Raw genomic sequence first — 12,521 nt, 5'->3', positions numbered from 1 at the left:
TCAAGCTGTACTCTCAGATTTTGTGTACTTTATTGTTTGTAAGTTAAAATTAAGTGTTTTTTTAAAAAGTTTGTCAGACCAAACTATAGTTTGCCAGTTTTCAACTTTAGGGGACTTCCTAGATTTTATTCCTTGATTAAGCCAGAGAAGTATGTATTTGCAACACAGTTTTGTACCCTTAGAGAGCTGTTTGTACTATGCTGAGTTTTGGTATTGTACCATCAACCCACAGGGAAAGATGTTTGGGGAAATAACTGAAGAATTTTGTTTTTAACTGAAAGGGTTCTCTTTATGAAGATAGGTGGGAAAAAAGTTCTCTGGATAGTATGAGGAATAATTTGGAAGCACCTGATAGGCTTTTAAGGTTATAACTAGTAATGTTTTCCTCTGTAGCTTACTCAGAAGTACAGAACCATATTTGGGACCCTTCTCTAGGTTAGAGTATAAAACCTTACAGAACATATTTTGAATGCTAATTTCACACAAGTTAATTAGGTGATAAGCATTCTGTCATCATTTAGCAAGCAGAATAAACCTCTCTGAGGTTTTTTAAGCTTGAAATCGGTGTTGCATGCATATTGTTGGAAGATGGTTGAATTTTGATGCCTTTATTTAAATATAAATTGAAATTTATTTCTGGTTATAAAATTGCCATTGGGGTCAAATATAATTGTATATGTTGTTAAATTATAAATGAAAAATATAAAGAAATACAAAGTTGTGCTTTTATCTTAACTAGTGTTTATGGCGGTTGCTAAGTATAATAGAATAATTTGCTTGGTATATAATAGGTCCTGAATAAGTTTTTTTTTCTTTTCTTTTAGTTCCCTTGGCAATAAAGACCCACCAGGTCCCTTCAAAAATTCTTTTTAAGAAATTATTAAATAAGATCCGAAGCCAAAAATCTCTCTGGACGATTAAATCCATGTCTGAGGATGAAAGTGAAGTGATTACAGCTCTTAGTGAAACTGAGAGTAAAGCACCATCAGTGGAATCAGGAGGAACTGTTGGCGAGGAGAGGACGTCATCTTCTGGGCAGGAACAAGGTGCTGCTCTCCAAGTGTCTCATTTTGTAGCACACAAACCCTTTCTCAGTTGTTTGAAAAGATGCTCATTCCTGAAACATCAAAGAATAGTGGTCTAAAGGAGGAAAATGCTTAAAGCCCATAGTACTGCTACTTCAAGGCAGTAAATGTTAAAAAACCTTCATAAACCTTCTTCCAGGCACACTTTAATGTAGTTGTAGTATTTATACATGGTTGACCCTTGAAGAAGATGGGTTTGAACTCACAGGTCCAGTTACGTGCAGGTTTTTTTGCATAAAAATAGTAGATTTTTAGAGGTTGTGACAGTTTAAAAAAACTCACAGAGAACCTGCATAGCCAAAAATCACAGAAAAAATTAAAAAGGTATTTTAAGAATATAGCATGTGATACACATAAGATACAAAGTATGTGTTAATCAACTGACTTTGTTATTGGTAAGGCTCCCAGCCAACCATAGGCTGTTAGTAAAGTTTTTGGAGAATCAGAATTTGAAGTGGGATGTTTGGCTTCTAACTCTGGCATTGTTCAAGGGACACTGTATATATTAATAATAGTCCAATATAACTGATGAACCAGAATTAACAAATTTGTTACTATTAAAACATTTAGCCAGTTTCTAATTTTACTTGTTATGTTTTGTGCTATAGTGAACATCCTTTTAGCAGTCTGCCTATATCTTTATTTCCTTAGGAACAACTCTTAAAAGAATTCCTGAATCAAGGGATTCGTGAACATGTTAACAGCTTTTGAATATAGTGTATTGTGTGTTTATTTCACATTGCCACCAGAAATTGGGTTTCTTTGTCACTCATAAAGGCTTTTTTGGTAGACAAAAAGGCTGTTAAGTAAATATCCAGATGTTACAAAGGTCAAGCAAGAACATTATCTGGGGGGCATCTGGGTGGCTCAGTGGGTTAAAGCCTCTGCCTTCAGCTCAGGTCATGATTTCAGGGTCCTGGGATTGAGCCCCGCACCGGGCTCTCTGCTCAGCAGGGAGCCTCCTTCCCCCTCTCTGCCTGCCTCTCTGCCTACTTGTGACATCTCTCTCTCTCTCTCTCTCTCTGTGTGTCAAATAAATTTAAAAATCTTTAAAAAATTTAAAAAAAATAACATTATCTGGAGTTACAGACTAACAAATGAGTCGTGGTAACATAATTCTCTTCGTTTTTTTGTTTGTTTGTTTTCTTTCCAAGAGTTTTGTCTTTTGTATTTTTTTTTTTAACGCGATTGGATTTGTATGGAAGTATTTTGCTACCAGACTTCTGAAAGAAGTGACTTATAATCTGTCTAGATTTTGGACTTTATCGTAAGTACAACAGGAAACCTGGAACTAATTTCTTCACTTGACCTCTTGACACCACCCTCTCAGTTTTCCTACCTTACTGGCTCCTCCTTTGTGATTTCTTTTGCTGCCTTTCTCACCTCTACAACCACTAGTCATTGCTCCCAGAACTTGTTTCTTAGGTCCTTTCACACTCACTAGTTGAATGTTAATGCCATGACTTTACATTATCATCTTTATTCTCATGACATCTGAGTGTCTTTCTAGCCTTGACCTCTCCTTTGAACCCCATTCATTTATTTAAATGTCTTTTTGACATCTTACCTTGTAATCACATCTTAGACTTTTTCAAAAGTGAGCTCTTAATATCCCTTCCTTTCCTCCCCTTGCTTTTCCTACATACTTCCTCATTTCAGTAAGTGGCAGTAAAATTCTCTTACTCAAGTCAAAAAGCTTGGCATTCTGGTTCCCCTTTTTTATATCCTATATCCAAATCATTGTACATCATGTTGATCTCACTTTTAAAACCTACCTACAGTCCAACCAGTTCTCACCACCTACCATCCTAGTTTAAGCTATGTTTCTTGTCCAGTATAGATTCTTGGCAGTGGCCTCCTAACTGGTCTGTCTGCAGATTTTGCACCTCCCTGCTACAATCTAGCCCCAGAGTCATCCTGTTAAAACACAAATCACAAGTCACTCCACAGGGGGAAGCCCTCCAACCACTACCCAGTTCATTCAGTTAAAACCAGAGTGCTTACAGTGGCATCAAAGCCTTGTATAATCTACCTGCATATAAACCCCTCTCCCACCATTGCTTTCACCCTCACTTTCTTTAACTTCATTTTCTATAACACCTCCCTTCCAGACTACTCACCATAGGCACTGGCTTCCTGGCTATTTCTCAGGCACACCAAACATGACTAACGTAGTCTTTGCAAATTGCTAGTCTTTTTGGATGGATTGCTTTTGTTTATTTCTGTGCCTCACTGTCACTTCCTTCAGCTACTTGGTGAGACATGGCTTTCTCAGCAAGGCCTTCTCTGTTCACTGTGTATAAAATGGCAAATTTCTACACTCCTTCTCCCATACCCTTCACTTCCTATCACCTTTACCCTGCTTTTTCTCCATAGCTCTTACCTTCACTCCTTCCATAGCTCTTACCAGCATCTTCAGGACCATAAATTTACTTTCTTGGCTTATTTGCTTCTTGACCCTTTCTTCACCCAATACGTCCTCCAGTTCCATTGAAGGTAGGAACTGGGTTTTCTTCATTGCTGTATTCCCAGGGCAAGACCAGTGCCTTGTACATAGAAGATGCCTAATAGTATTTTCTGTATTGAGTAGCTTAAAAGAAGAGTGGTTTGGAAGTCAGATATAGATATGATATTTAAAGCCACAGGCATAGGGGAATGCTTTTAGGAGAAAGAATTTGGTGAGAAGAGGGCTTCTGAGACCATCTGAGGGACTCCAGCGTTTAGAAGATGACTAAAGAAGGAGCAGACAGCAAAGGTGGTAAAAAAGAGTGGCCAACAAAGTAGGAGAGAGTATGGTTTCAGAATTCAGTAAAAGGAGGCTCTTTGATTTTCATTCCATAACTAGGTAATTTTTTTTTTTAAAGGCCCTGTACGAGTTGGCTTTCTCCAGCATCATTTTGCTTCATTCATTCTCTCCCCTTGTCTGACTACATCTCATATTCATTCCCATACCTCCCACCTTCTTTACCTGGCTGATTGCTCCTTCCTTACCTTTCAGAGGTCTGCCTTAATGTCATTTCCTAAGACAAATCTCACCTGAGTCCCTAACCTACTTCAGATTGTCCTGTAATACTCTACTACATAATCCTTTCTTTCTCTGATAATAGCACTTATCAGTTACTAGTTTTGTAATTTTTTCTTAGAATGATTATTTAATGTTTCTGTTTCCCTACTTGCCCCGTCAAACCTCCTTTAGGCCTTTTTAAAATTTACACTGTACCCCTGCCTGCAGCACATAAGTAGGAGCTGCAGGAGTGAGTGAGTGCTCGGTGCAGAGTTCTGGACAACCCTGGTACGGTCCAAGAAACTGCTTTAACTTTCCTTTTCTGTTCTGATTTCAGCAACAGTAAAAATCCTATCTAAAAATGGCAGGGATACATTGACATTCCTTAAGCTTCTCTTTTTAAACTTAGGTGCCTTGCTTATTCTATTCTTTGCTTTTCCCTGGAATTTGAAACTGTCATTAAGGTTTTATAATCAATTCTTCCTTTTTTCATTTTGGTTTACAATTTTAGTCTCCCACCTGTCTTCTTACATTAGGCTCAAGTTTAATGGATAAAATGTGCAGTCATCTGGAACATGACTGGATCTTAACTGAATATGACAGTTGGACCAAAATTGAATTTTTAATCTGAATGCAGGTTTTTGTTACTTTGTTCAGATTTAAGCTTACAGTGATAATATGTTCCTAATAATGTATCTGCTACAGTTGCTGAAAGTGATACTTTAACAATTGACTCTGGACCACTTACTAGTGAAGAGAAACCACTTTCATTGGATACAGACTCTGAAAAGGAACAAGGTATTTTTTAAATCACATTCTCAAATTAAACTTGGTCAACTTAACATTTTTTTCCTTATAAAATTACATATGTGATAAATGAATAAAGAGAATTATAGCAGTGTCAGAGTTCTAAATTACTGAAACTAATTTTTGTTTTGGGGATTCTCTCAGAAATGAAGGAGGCTCAGCCTATCACAGCTGTAGCTCAGAGTTCAGTTCTACTTCATCCTCAAGAAGAAGCATCCAGAATTAGAATGGCAGCAAGGCAGAAACAGGTAATCTGAAATTTTTACTTTTGGAAGTTTCTTTCTTCTCCTAGGTTCTATAATTTTGTGTGATCAGTGAAATTTGTCTTACTGTCTGACTGCTTTTGATACTATTGTCTTGTCTTACTCATTCAGCTGATAGAAGATACTTCATCTCTGCTTATACTACTCATTTGACCCTTATTGCATTCTGTTTTATAATACTTTTGTTAAAGACAGACAGTCATTTTTGAAAATTCTACTTACTTTGCATCATTTCTGGTGCAGTGCTTTATACATAGTAAGTGCTCCATAAATATTTGTTGAATTCAGCTACGCTTTATAACCTCAGAAGTTTTTTTGAGGGGTGCCTGAGTGGCTCAGTGTATTAAGCCTCTGCCTTCAGCTCAGGTCATGATCCCAGGGTCCTGGGATCGAGCCCCGCATCGGGCTCTTTGCTCTGCGGGGAGCCTGCTTCCTCCTCTCTCTCTGCCTGCCTCTTGCCAACTTGTGATCTCTGTCAAATAAATAAATAGAATAAATCTTAAAAAAAAAAAAAAAGTTTTTTTGAAAAATAATATTTCAGGGCACCTGGGTGGCTCAGTGGGTTAAGCCTCTGCCTTCAGCTCAGGACATGATCTCAGGGTCCTGGGATTGAGTCCCGCATTGGCCTCTCTGCTAGGCAGGGGGCCTGCTTCCTCTTCTCTCTCTCTGCCTACTTGTGATCTCTCTCTGTCAAATAAATAAATAAAATCTAAAAAAAAAAAAAAAAGAAAAATAATATTTCAGACCAAAATTGTTAATTCAACCTCCTTAACTATAATTTGGTCCCATCTGCTTTAATACAAGATTTTTTTTTAACACAGATTTCCTTGAAAGAGGCTAACTGTCACTAAGCTAGTTAGTTTATAGTGATAGTTTTTATGAAAATACAGCTGGAGAGTAAGAATTCTATAAACCAGTATTTCTTCTCAGATATCTAAGTGTTTTCTAATCGGTGTTCTAAAGCAGTATTGTCCAATAGAGCTTTCTCTGGTTATGTGAATGTTCGATATCTGTGTCCCATTATGGTACCTCCTAGCCACAGGGGCTATTAATTACTTGAAATATGACTAGTACAGCTGAGTAATTGCACTTTCAGTTTTATTTAATTTTAATTCATTTAAATTTTAAGAGTCATATGTAGCTAGTGACTGTTCTATTGATGGTGTAGTTCTAGAGGTACTACAGAACTGTAAATGGTCTAAGTTCAGTGGCTCTTATGAGTGAGGGAAAGTAGGGAAGAAACAGACAAGAACTGAGCTGTAGCCACTCTTGCCTGATTAGGAATAGGCAAAATACCAGATTGAGACATTTTTTATTTTGAAAACAAGGTCATTCTTCATTATCTGTAACAGAAGTGTTCCTCTTCATAAAACTTACCATACATTCCTCATTCTACTTATTCAGTAAATATTTGTGTTATGTGTATTGTGGGGACTGAAGTAGGTGCTAGATTTAGCACACAACCACTCAGACTAGTCCCTGTCCTTATGAGGCTTGGAGCTCCTCTGACATGTTCTAATTACTTGGATGTGTGTGTGTGTGTAACACTAGAGTTTATGTTGTCAGCCCTCTGCCATGGGCTTACCGTCTGTTTCACACCTCACATTCTGACCCAGAATGTTGCTCAGATGTTATTTGGCCCCCAGATAACTGCACACCCCTTTATGGGTATGCCTAAGAAGTCAAATTATTTGTGAGGCCTTGATATTTAATTTCTTTAGTCCTTTTTCTTACTGAGAACACTGCAGAGTTAAAGATGCAAACACAGAATTTGGCTGAGCATCATTTGCTGCTTCTGTGGGGATGGGTCTTGAGTGATGAGCTGGGATTTACTGTGCTCCCACGTGCACCCACAGGAAGTAGAAACAGTTAATGGGTTTATTTTTTCCTTCCCCTTCTGCCTCTTTTTTCCTTTCCAGTCTTTTTCTCCTTTCCCCCTTTCCAGCTTACCCTCTTCTTTGCTCTGGCAATGGCAATAACAATAACAGATAGAACATTACCACTTTCTTCTTGGTTAACTGGTATTCTTGGTGATGAGATCTGTTTCTTTTCAATGTAATTCATATAAACTTTTCATTTATATGAGTTTGTTGTTAATAGATATTAGTTTTTTTGTTACTTAGATAATGGAAATAGAAGAGCAAAAGCAAAAGCAGTTGGAATTACTTGAACAAATTGAACGACAGAAGTTACGATTAGAAACTGATTGCTTCAGGGCTCAGCTGGAAAAAGAAAAGAGGAAAAGAATGCAACAGATTGGGGTAGGATGCAGGAAATCTCATCCCTACATAGATTGTTGGGGGATAAGAAAATATGAGTAGTCGTAACATTCAGGAAAGTAGAATGCATTTCTAATTTTTATTTGGTAATTTTTTTCTTTTAGCACTGTATGTATGTGCATATAGAGATAGTTATAGATATATGTATATTTTCATCTTTCAGTTTTTAGAAGGTACCAGTATATGTGACCTTGATTTATAAGTAATATGTATTTTGAGCTCTTGGACATGGTACTCAGGGAGAATGGTGGGTTACTTCATTTCTTAATAACAGAAATGCCAGTCTTTTTTTATGAAAAATAAAGCTAAATGAAAGTTACATTGTAGAACTTCAGTGTATATAAAATACTTTAGTACTTGTTTCTGGATTTGCCTTTTAATTAGTAGCTTTGTCTTTTATTAGGTTGGCACTGCTCCAGCACCATGCACTGTAACTTATGATGAAGATCATCATAGGCAGATGATTCATAACTATCAACATCAGCTTTTACAGCAGAACAGGTATTAACTAGGGTACAATTTGTATGTGATATACTGTGTGGCTGCCTCTTCAGGATTTATTATTTGGTTTATATGAAGATCTAATCAGGATTCCCTTAGAACTACAGTATATAGGTTTCCCAAAGGTCAATATGAATGTTACTCTGTTTTCATCATGATAATGGCCATCCCTAAATTGCTCTTTGTTAAATTTAATGTGTAGATGAGAATATAGAGCATTTTTTTCATCAAGAAAGAATAATGTTGGGCGCCTGGGTGGCTCAGTGGTTAAGCCTCTGCCTTCGGCTCAGGTCATGATCCCGGGGTCCTGGGATAGAGTCCCACATCGGGCTTGCTGCTCAGCAGGGGGCCTGCTTCTCTCTCTGTCTCTCTCTCTCTCTGTCTGCCTCTCTGCCTACTTGTGATCTCTCTCTGTCAAATAATAAAATCTTTAAAAAAAAAAAAAGAAAGAATAATGTTTGTTTTTTTGTGTTTGTTTTAGGTTTCACAGACAGTCTGTTGAAACAGCCAGGAAACGATTACTTGAATATCAGACTATGTTAAAAGGAAAGTACTCATCTGGGTTAGCCACTTCACTGACATCTGACTCTGTTAAATCAGTACTACCACAGAATACTGAAAGACCCACTGTCATATCAGAGCATTGGGTTCAAGGTCAGAGACCCAAGCTGAGTCCTAACAAATACCTGCCTGTGCCATCCATACAGAGCTCCAGATCAGAAGAAGATCCTTTTCAGATTCCAAGACAAAGTCTCTTTCCACAAACACAGGTAGAGACAGACATGGTAATCAATTCAGATGTTTTAGCCAAGCGGTCTTTGGAATCAAAGGAACAGCCTACGCAACTCTCACAGAGTGAAGTACAACAGAGAGGCTATAAATTGGTTCATAAAGATTCTCATACACTTTCAAAGCCTCTGTCACAGGATAGGCTGCTAATAATACAGGATCCTAAAGAAATAGCTGAAATATCTCGGCCAACAACTTCTCAAACTTTAGATCCCCAGCAGAGGTTCTCAGAGAACAAGGAAAGTATACCCTCCAAGCTAACTGAACGTTCTTCCTTCCAACCAGCGGCAGCTGAGCATGCTTTTAGTTCTCTGCCTGCTACAGCTGAATCTGGAAAAATCCAGGAATCCCTTGTAACCATGAACAAAAGTACAGTTTCTGTAAGCCCTTCTGTAATCAGCCACATGCAGGGTAAGTCTTTGCCAACCTCAGAAAATATCACAGCCCACCTGGGTAATTTGAAGGCTCTCCAAGAACAGTTAGACCTACAGAAGGAGGTTCTTCGGTCAAGACAGGAAGCTCAGGAACAATTGCTTTTGTACAAACAGAAAGAATTGGAAGGACAAACTGGCCTCTTTGTCTCCCTTCCATTAGTATCTCTGGATTCATTTGCTACACTGCCTTCTGCCAGAGCTGAATCGGGGACAATCCAGGAATCTTCTCCAACCAGGGATGATACTGCAGTTCCCTTAGGCCATCTTGGGGTCCCACAACTTCCGGATAGGCTTTGGAGTTTTTCACAGCCTGTCTTATCACAGCCAGATAATTTTAACTTTGTCCAAGAACAGTTTCATATTCAGAGGGACAGCCTTCAGGCTAGGCGAGAAGCCCAAGAAGTGTCATGCGCACATAAACAGAGTGAATTGGATGGAAGAATATGGTCTGAACAGACCGCACCCCCTTCTCTCCCTTCGCAGGTAGCTCAGCATACATTTACTTCACTGCCTTGTGCTGGCACTGGGAAGATCCGCCCACGGTATTCATCTGAGAGCGTGAAGGGTCTTCTCTCAAGCCAGTCTGAAAACCAGAAATCTCGGGATGGGTCTTTGAGTTTCCTACAGCAGTTCTTCCCTTTGCATGATAGTTGGCAGTTGCTCCGAGAACAGGTGACTACACAGAGCGATGCCCTTCAGGCCAGGCAGGAAGCCCAGGCAGAATTGCTTCTGCATAGACAGAGGGATTGGGGTGAGTCTGGGCAAATGGGTTCTTCACTTCCACCAGTGGCTGCTCCATGTTTAGTTGCTTCACAAGCTTCTGCTAAAACTGAGCCTAGAAGAATTCAGAACTTTGATTTCTCCGAAAAGGAGAGTGTTATTCCCTCCAGTCATCCGGTAATCCCAGCATTTCAGGATGGGCCTCGTAGTTTTCCACAGCATAACCTGCCACGGCAAGAAAATCTGACCGCACTCCAAGAACAGTCGCATACACACAGGGTAATGCTTGGCACTGAACAAGAAACTCGGGAATTTGTACACAAACCACATGAATTAGAGAAAACAGTTTCTTCTGAACAGACTGGCACCTCTTTATCCCTGTCCCAGGTAGCTGAGTCTGAAAGATGCCAGGAGTTTATGCCAGGCAAGAGTGACGGTGCAGTTCCCTTAAGCTCTTCTACGATCCCGAGGTTTCAGGAAAGACGTCTGGGGTTTTTACAACCTACACTACCTCTGCAAGATAACTTGGAGAAACACCAAGAATGGCTGGACACAGAGAAGGCGGCCCTTCGTTTCAGCCAGAAAAGCCAAGGAAAGGTATCTTTGGAACAAACGGACTCCTCATTTGAGCCCCAGGTAGGGCAGCCTTCATTTACTTCGTTACCTTCTGCTGAGTCTGGTACAACCCAGGAGCCTCCTTCAACAGAGAGTGACAGCAAAAGTCTTTCAAGCCATCTTCAGATCCCACAGTTGCAGGATAGGCTTTGGAGGATATCACAGCTTATTCGGCCTCAGCAAGATAATTTGAAGGCGCTCGGGGAAAGGTTAGCTACACAGAGAGAAGCTATCATTCAGTCTAGACAGGAAGCTCAGGAAGAATTGCTTCTGCACAAACAGAGTGAGTGGAAGCAAGGAAGATCTCCTGAGCATGTTGGCTCCTCTTTCTTCTCACCCCCTGTTGTACAGCATTCGCTTGCTTCATTACCTCTCAGTGAATCTGGGAGAACCCAAGAACCTTGTTCAGCTACGAGTGATAATACAGCTTCCTCAAGACATTCTGAGAAACCGGGATTGCCTGATAGGCTTTTCGGTTTATCACAGCCTGTTTTACCTGAACAAGATCACTTGATTGCGCTTCAGCAAGAACACTTGCATGCACGAAGCAATTCTCTTCCGTGTGCCAAGAAAACCCAGAAACACTTGGTTTTGCCCAGACAATATGAATTTGAGGAGAAGTTATCTTCTGAGCATTTTGTCCAGCTTCCCCATGGTGATTTGAAAGTACTTCAGGAGCAGTTAGAAATACAAAGAAAAACCATTCGATCTAGACAGGAAGTCCAAGAAGAATTACTTTTGCAAAGACTAAGTAAATTGGAGAGAAGGGTGTCCTCTGAGCAGATAAGCTCTTCATCGGTATCCCAGGTAGCACCGCCTGTTGCTGACTCTGAAAGAATCCAAAAGCCTCTTGCAACCAGAAGTGACAGTACTGTTGCCTCAAGTCACTCTGAGATCTCAGCATCCCAGGATAGACTTCCGAGTCCATCACCGCCTGTTCTGCCTTCGCAGGGTATTTTGGCAGCACGGTTGGACTTCGAGAGGGAAGTGGTACATTCTAATGAGAAGGGCCAGGAAGAACTGTTAAACAACCAAACAAAATCGATTGCAAGTGAATCTTCCGAGCATCCTATTCCCTCTTTGTTTTCACTCACAGAAAAAAAGCATCCATTTATTCCACTCCCTTTTGCTGAAGTTAAATCTAAAAACCATGGTGAATTGTATTCATCTAAGAATGAACAGACAGCTCCCTCAAGCAATTCCATGACCCCCAGACTTCAAGATAGACTTTTGTGTTTTTCACAACCTGTCTTAACTCTGCAAGATAACCTAGGACTTCAGAAGCAGCTGGATCTACAAAAGAAAGTTCTGCATTATAGCCAAAAAGCCCAAGAAGAATTGCTTGTACAGAGACAGACAACACTGCAGCAGCAGGTACAGAAACATCAAGAGACTTTGAGGGATTTCTTTAAATATAGTCAGGTATGTATGAAACTTGAATACCTAGAAATTAAATCGATGGAGGTAACCCAACTCAGACAAGCTAGAAATTTTTTTACATTTCTGACCTAAATAAATTCTGTTACTGAGAATAAACGGTTTGACCTTAACTGCTTTAATTTTCTACCTTAAACAGTGTAGAAATTAAAACACTAAAGTTGATTCTACCTTGCATGGTGTTCATAAGGTTAATAGTTGTTTGAAGCCCAGCTGATTTCAGCCCTTAGTTTGACATAGCCAAATGCAAACACCGTTAAAAACGCAGGTTGTTATTTGAAGTTTTATTATAAAGGGCTTTGAGCTTGCCCTAAGATTAAATTGCAAGGGCAACTGCATGGCTCAGTTGGTTAAGCATCTGCGTTCAGCTCAGGTCATGATCCCACGGTCCTGGGTTCGAGTCCCCTGTCGGCTCCCTGTTCGGTGGGGAGTCTGCTCCCACTGCCCCTCCCTCCCATTTGTGAACTCTCTCTCTCAAAAAAATAAATCTTTTTTTTTTAATTTAAATTGAAAAATAATTAGCAGAATTCTATGCAGGTAGCAAGTCTTGTGCTTTCTGTATAGCACTTTGTTGACATTTGTATTTG

At 39.6% G+C, this 12,521-nt stretch overlaps 1 protein-coding gene across 9 annotated transcripts in view; it reads left to right on the top strand.

Annotated features, from left to right (window-relative positions):
* The window catches only part of CEP295 (centrosomal protein 295), a 53,569-nt gene that overhangs the window by 23,493 nt on the left and 17,555 nt on the right, over positions 1–12,521 (top strand). For 7 of the 9 annotated variants that reach the window (XM_032852799.1, XM_032852803.1, XM_032852798.1 and 4 more), the window contains 6 exons: positions 825–1,046; positions 4,795–4,887; positions 5,041–5,144; positions 7,283–7,420; positions 7,842–7,939; positions 8,421–11,919. In XM_032852799.1, the coding sequence (XP_032708690.1) occupies positions 825–1,046; positions 4,795–4,887; positions 5,041–5,144; positions 7,283–7,420; positions 7,842–7,939; positions 8,421–11,919 (4,154 nt within the window). The remainder of the gene's footprint in view (positions 1–824; positions 1,047–4,794; positions 4,888–5,040; positions 5,145–7,282; positions 7,421–7,841; positions 7,940–8,420; positions 11,920–12,521) is intronic. The other 2 variants (XM_032852802.1, XM_032852801.1) reach the window with 2 other exon arrangements.

The sequence above is a fragment of the Lontra canadensis genome, unplaced genomic scaffold, assembly GCF_010015895.1.
Source record: "Lontra canadensis isolate GAN:19392208 unplaced genomic scaffold, GSC_riverotter_1.0 scaffold7, whole genome shotgun sequence".
Classification (NCBI taxonomy): Eukaryota; Metazoa; Chordata; class Mammalia; order Carnivora; family Mustelidae; genus Lontra; species Lontra canadensis.
The sequence above is the reverse complement of the archived record's forward strand: the minus strand, read 5'-3'. Positions and strand labels throughout refer to the sequence as shown.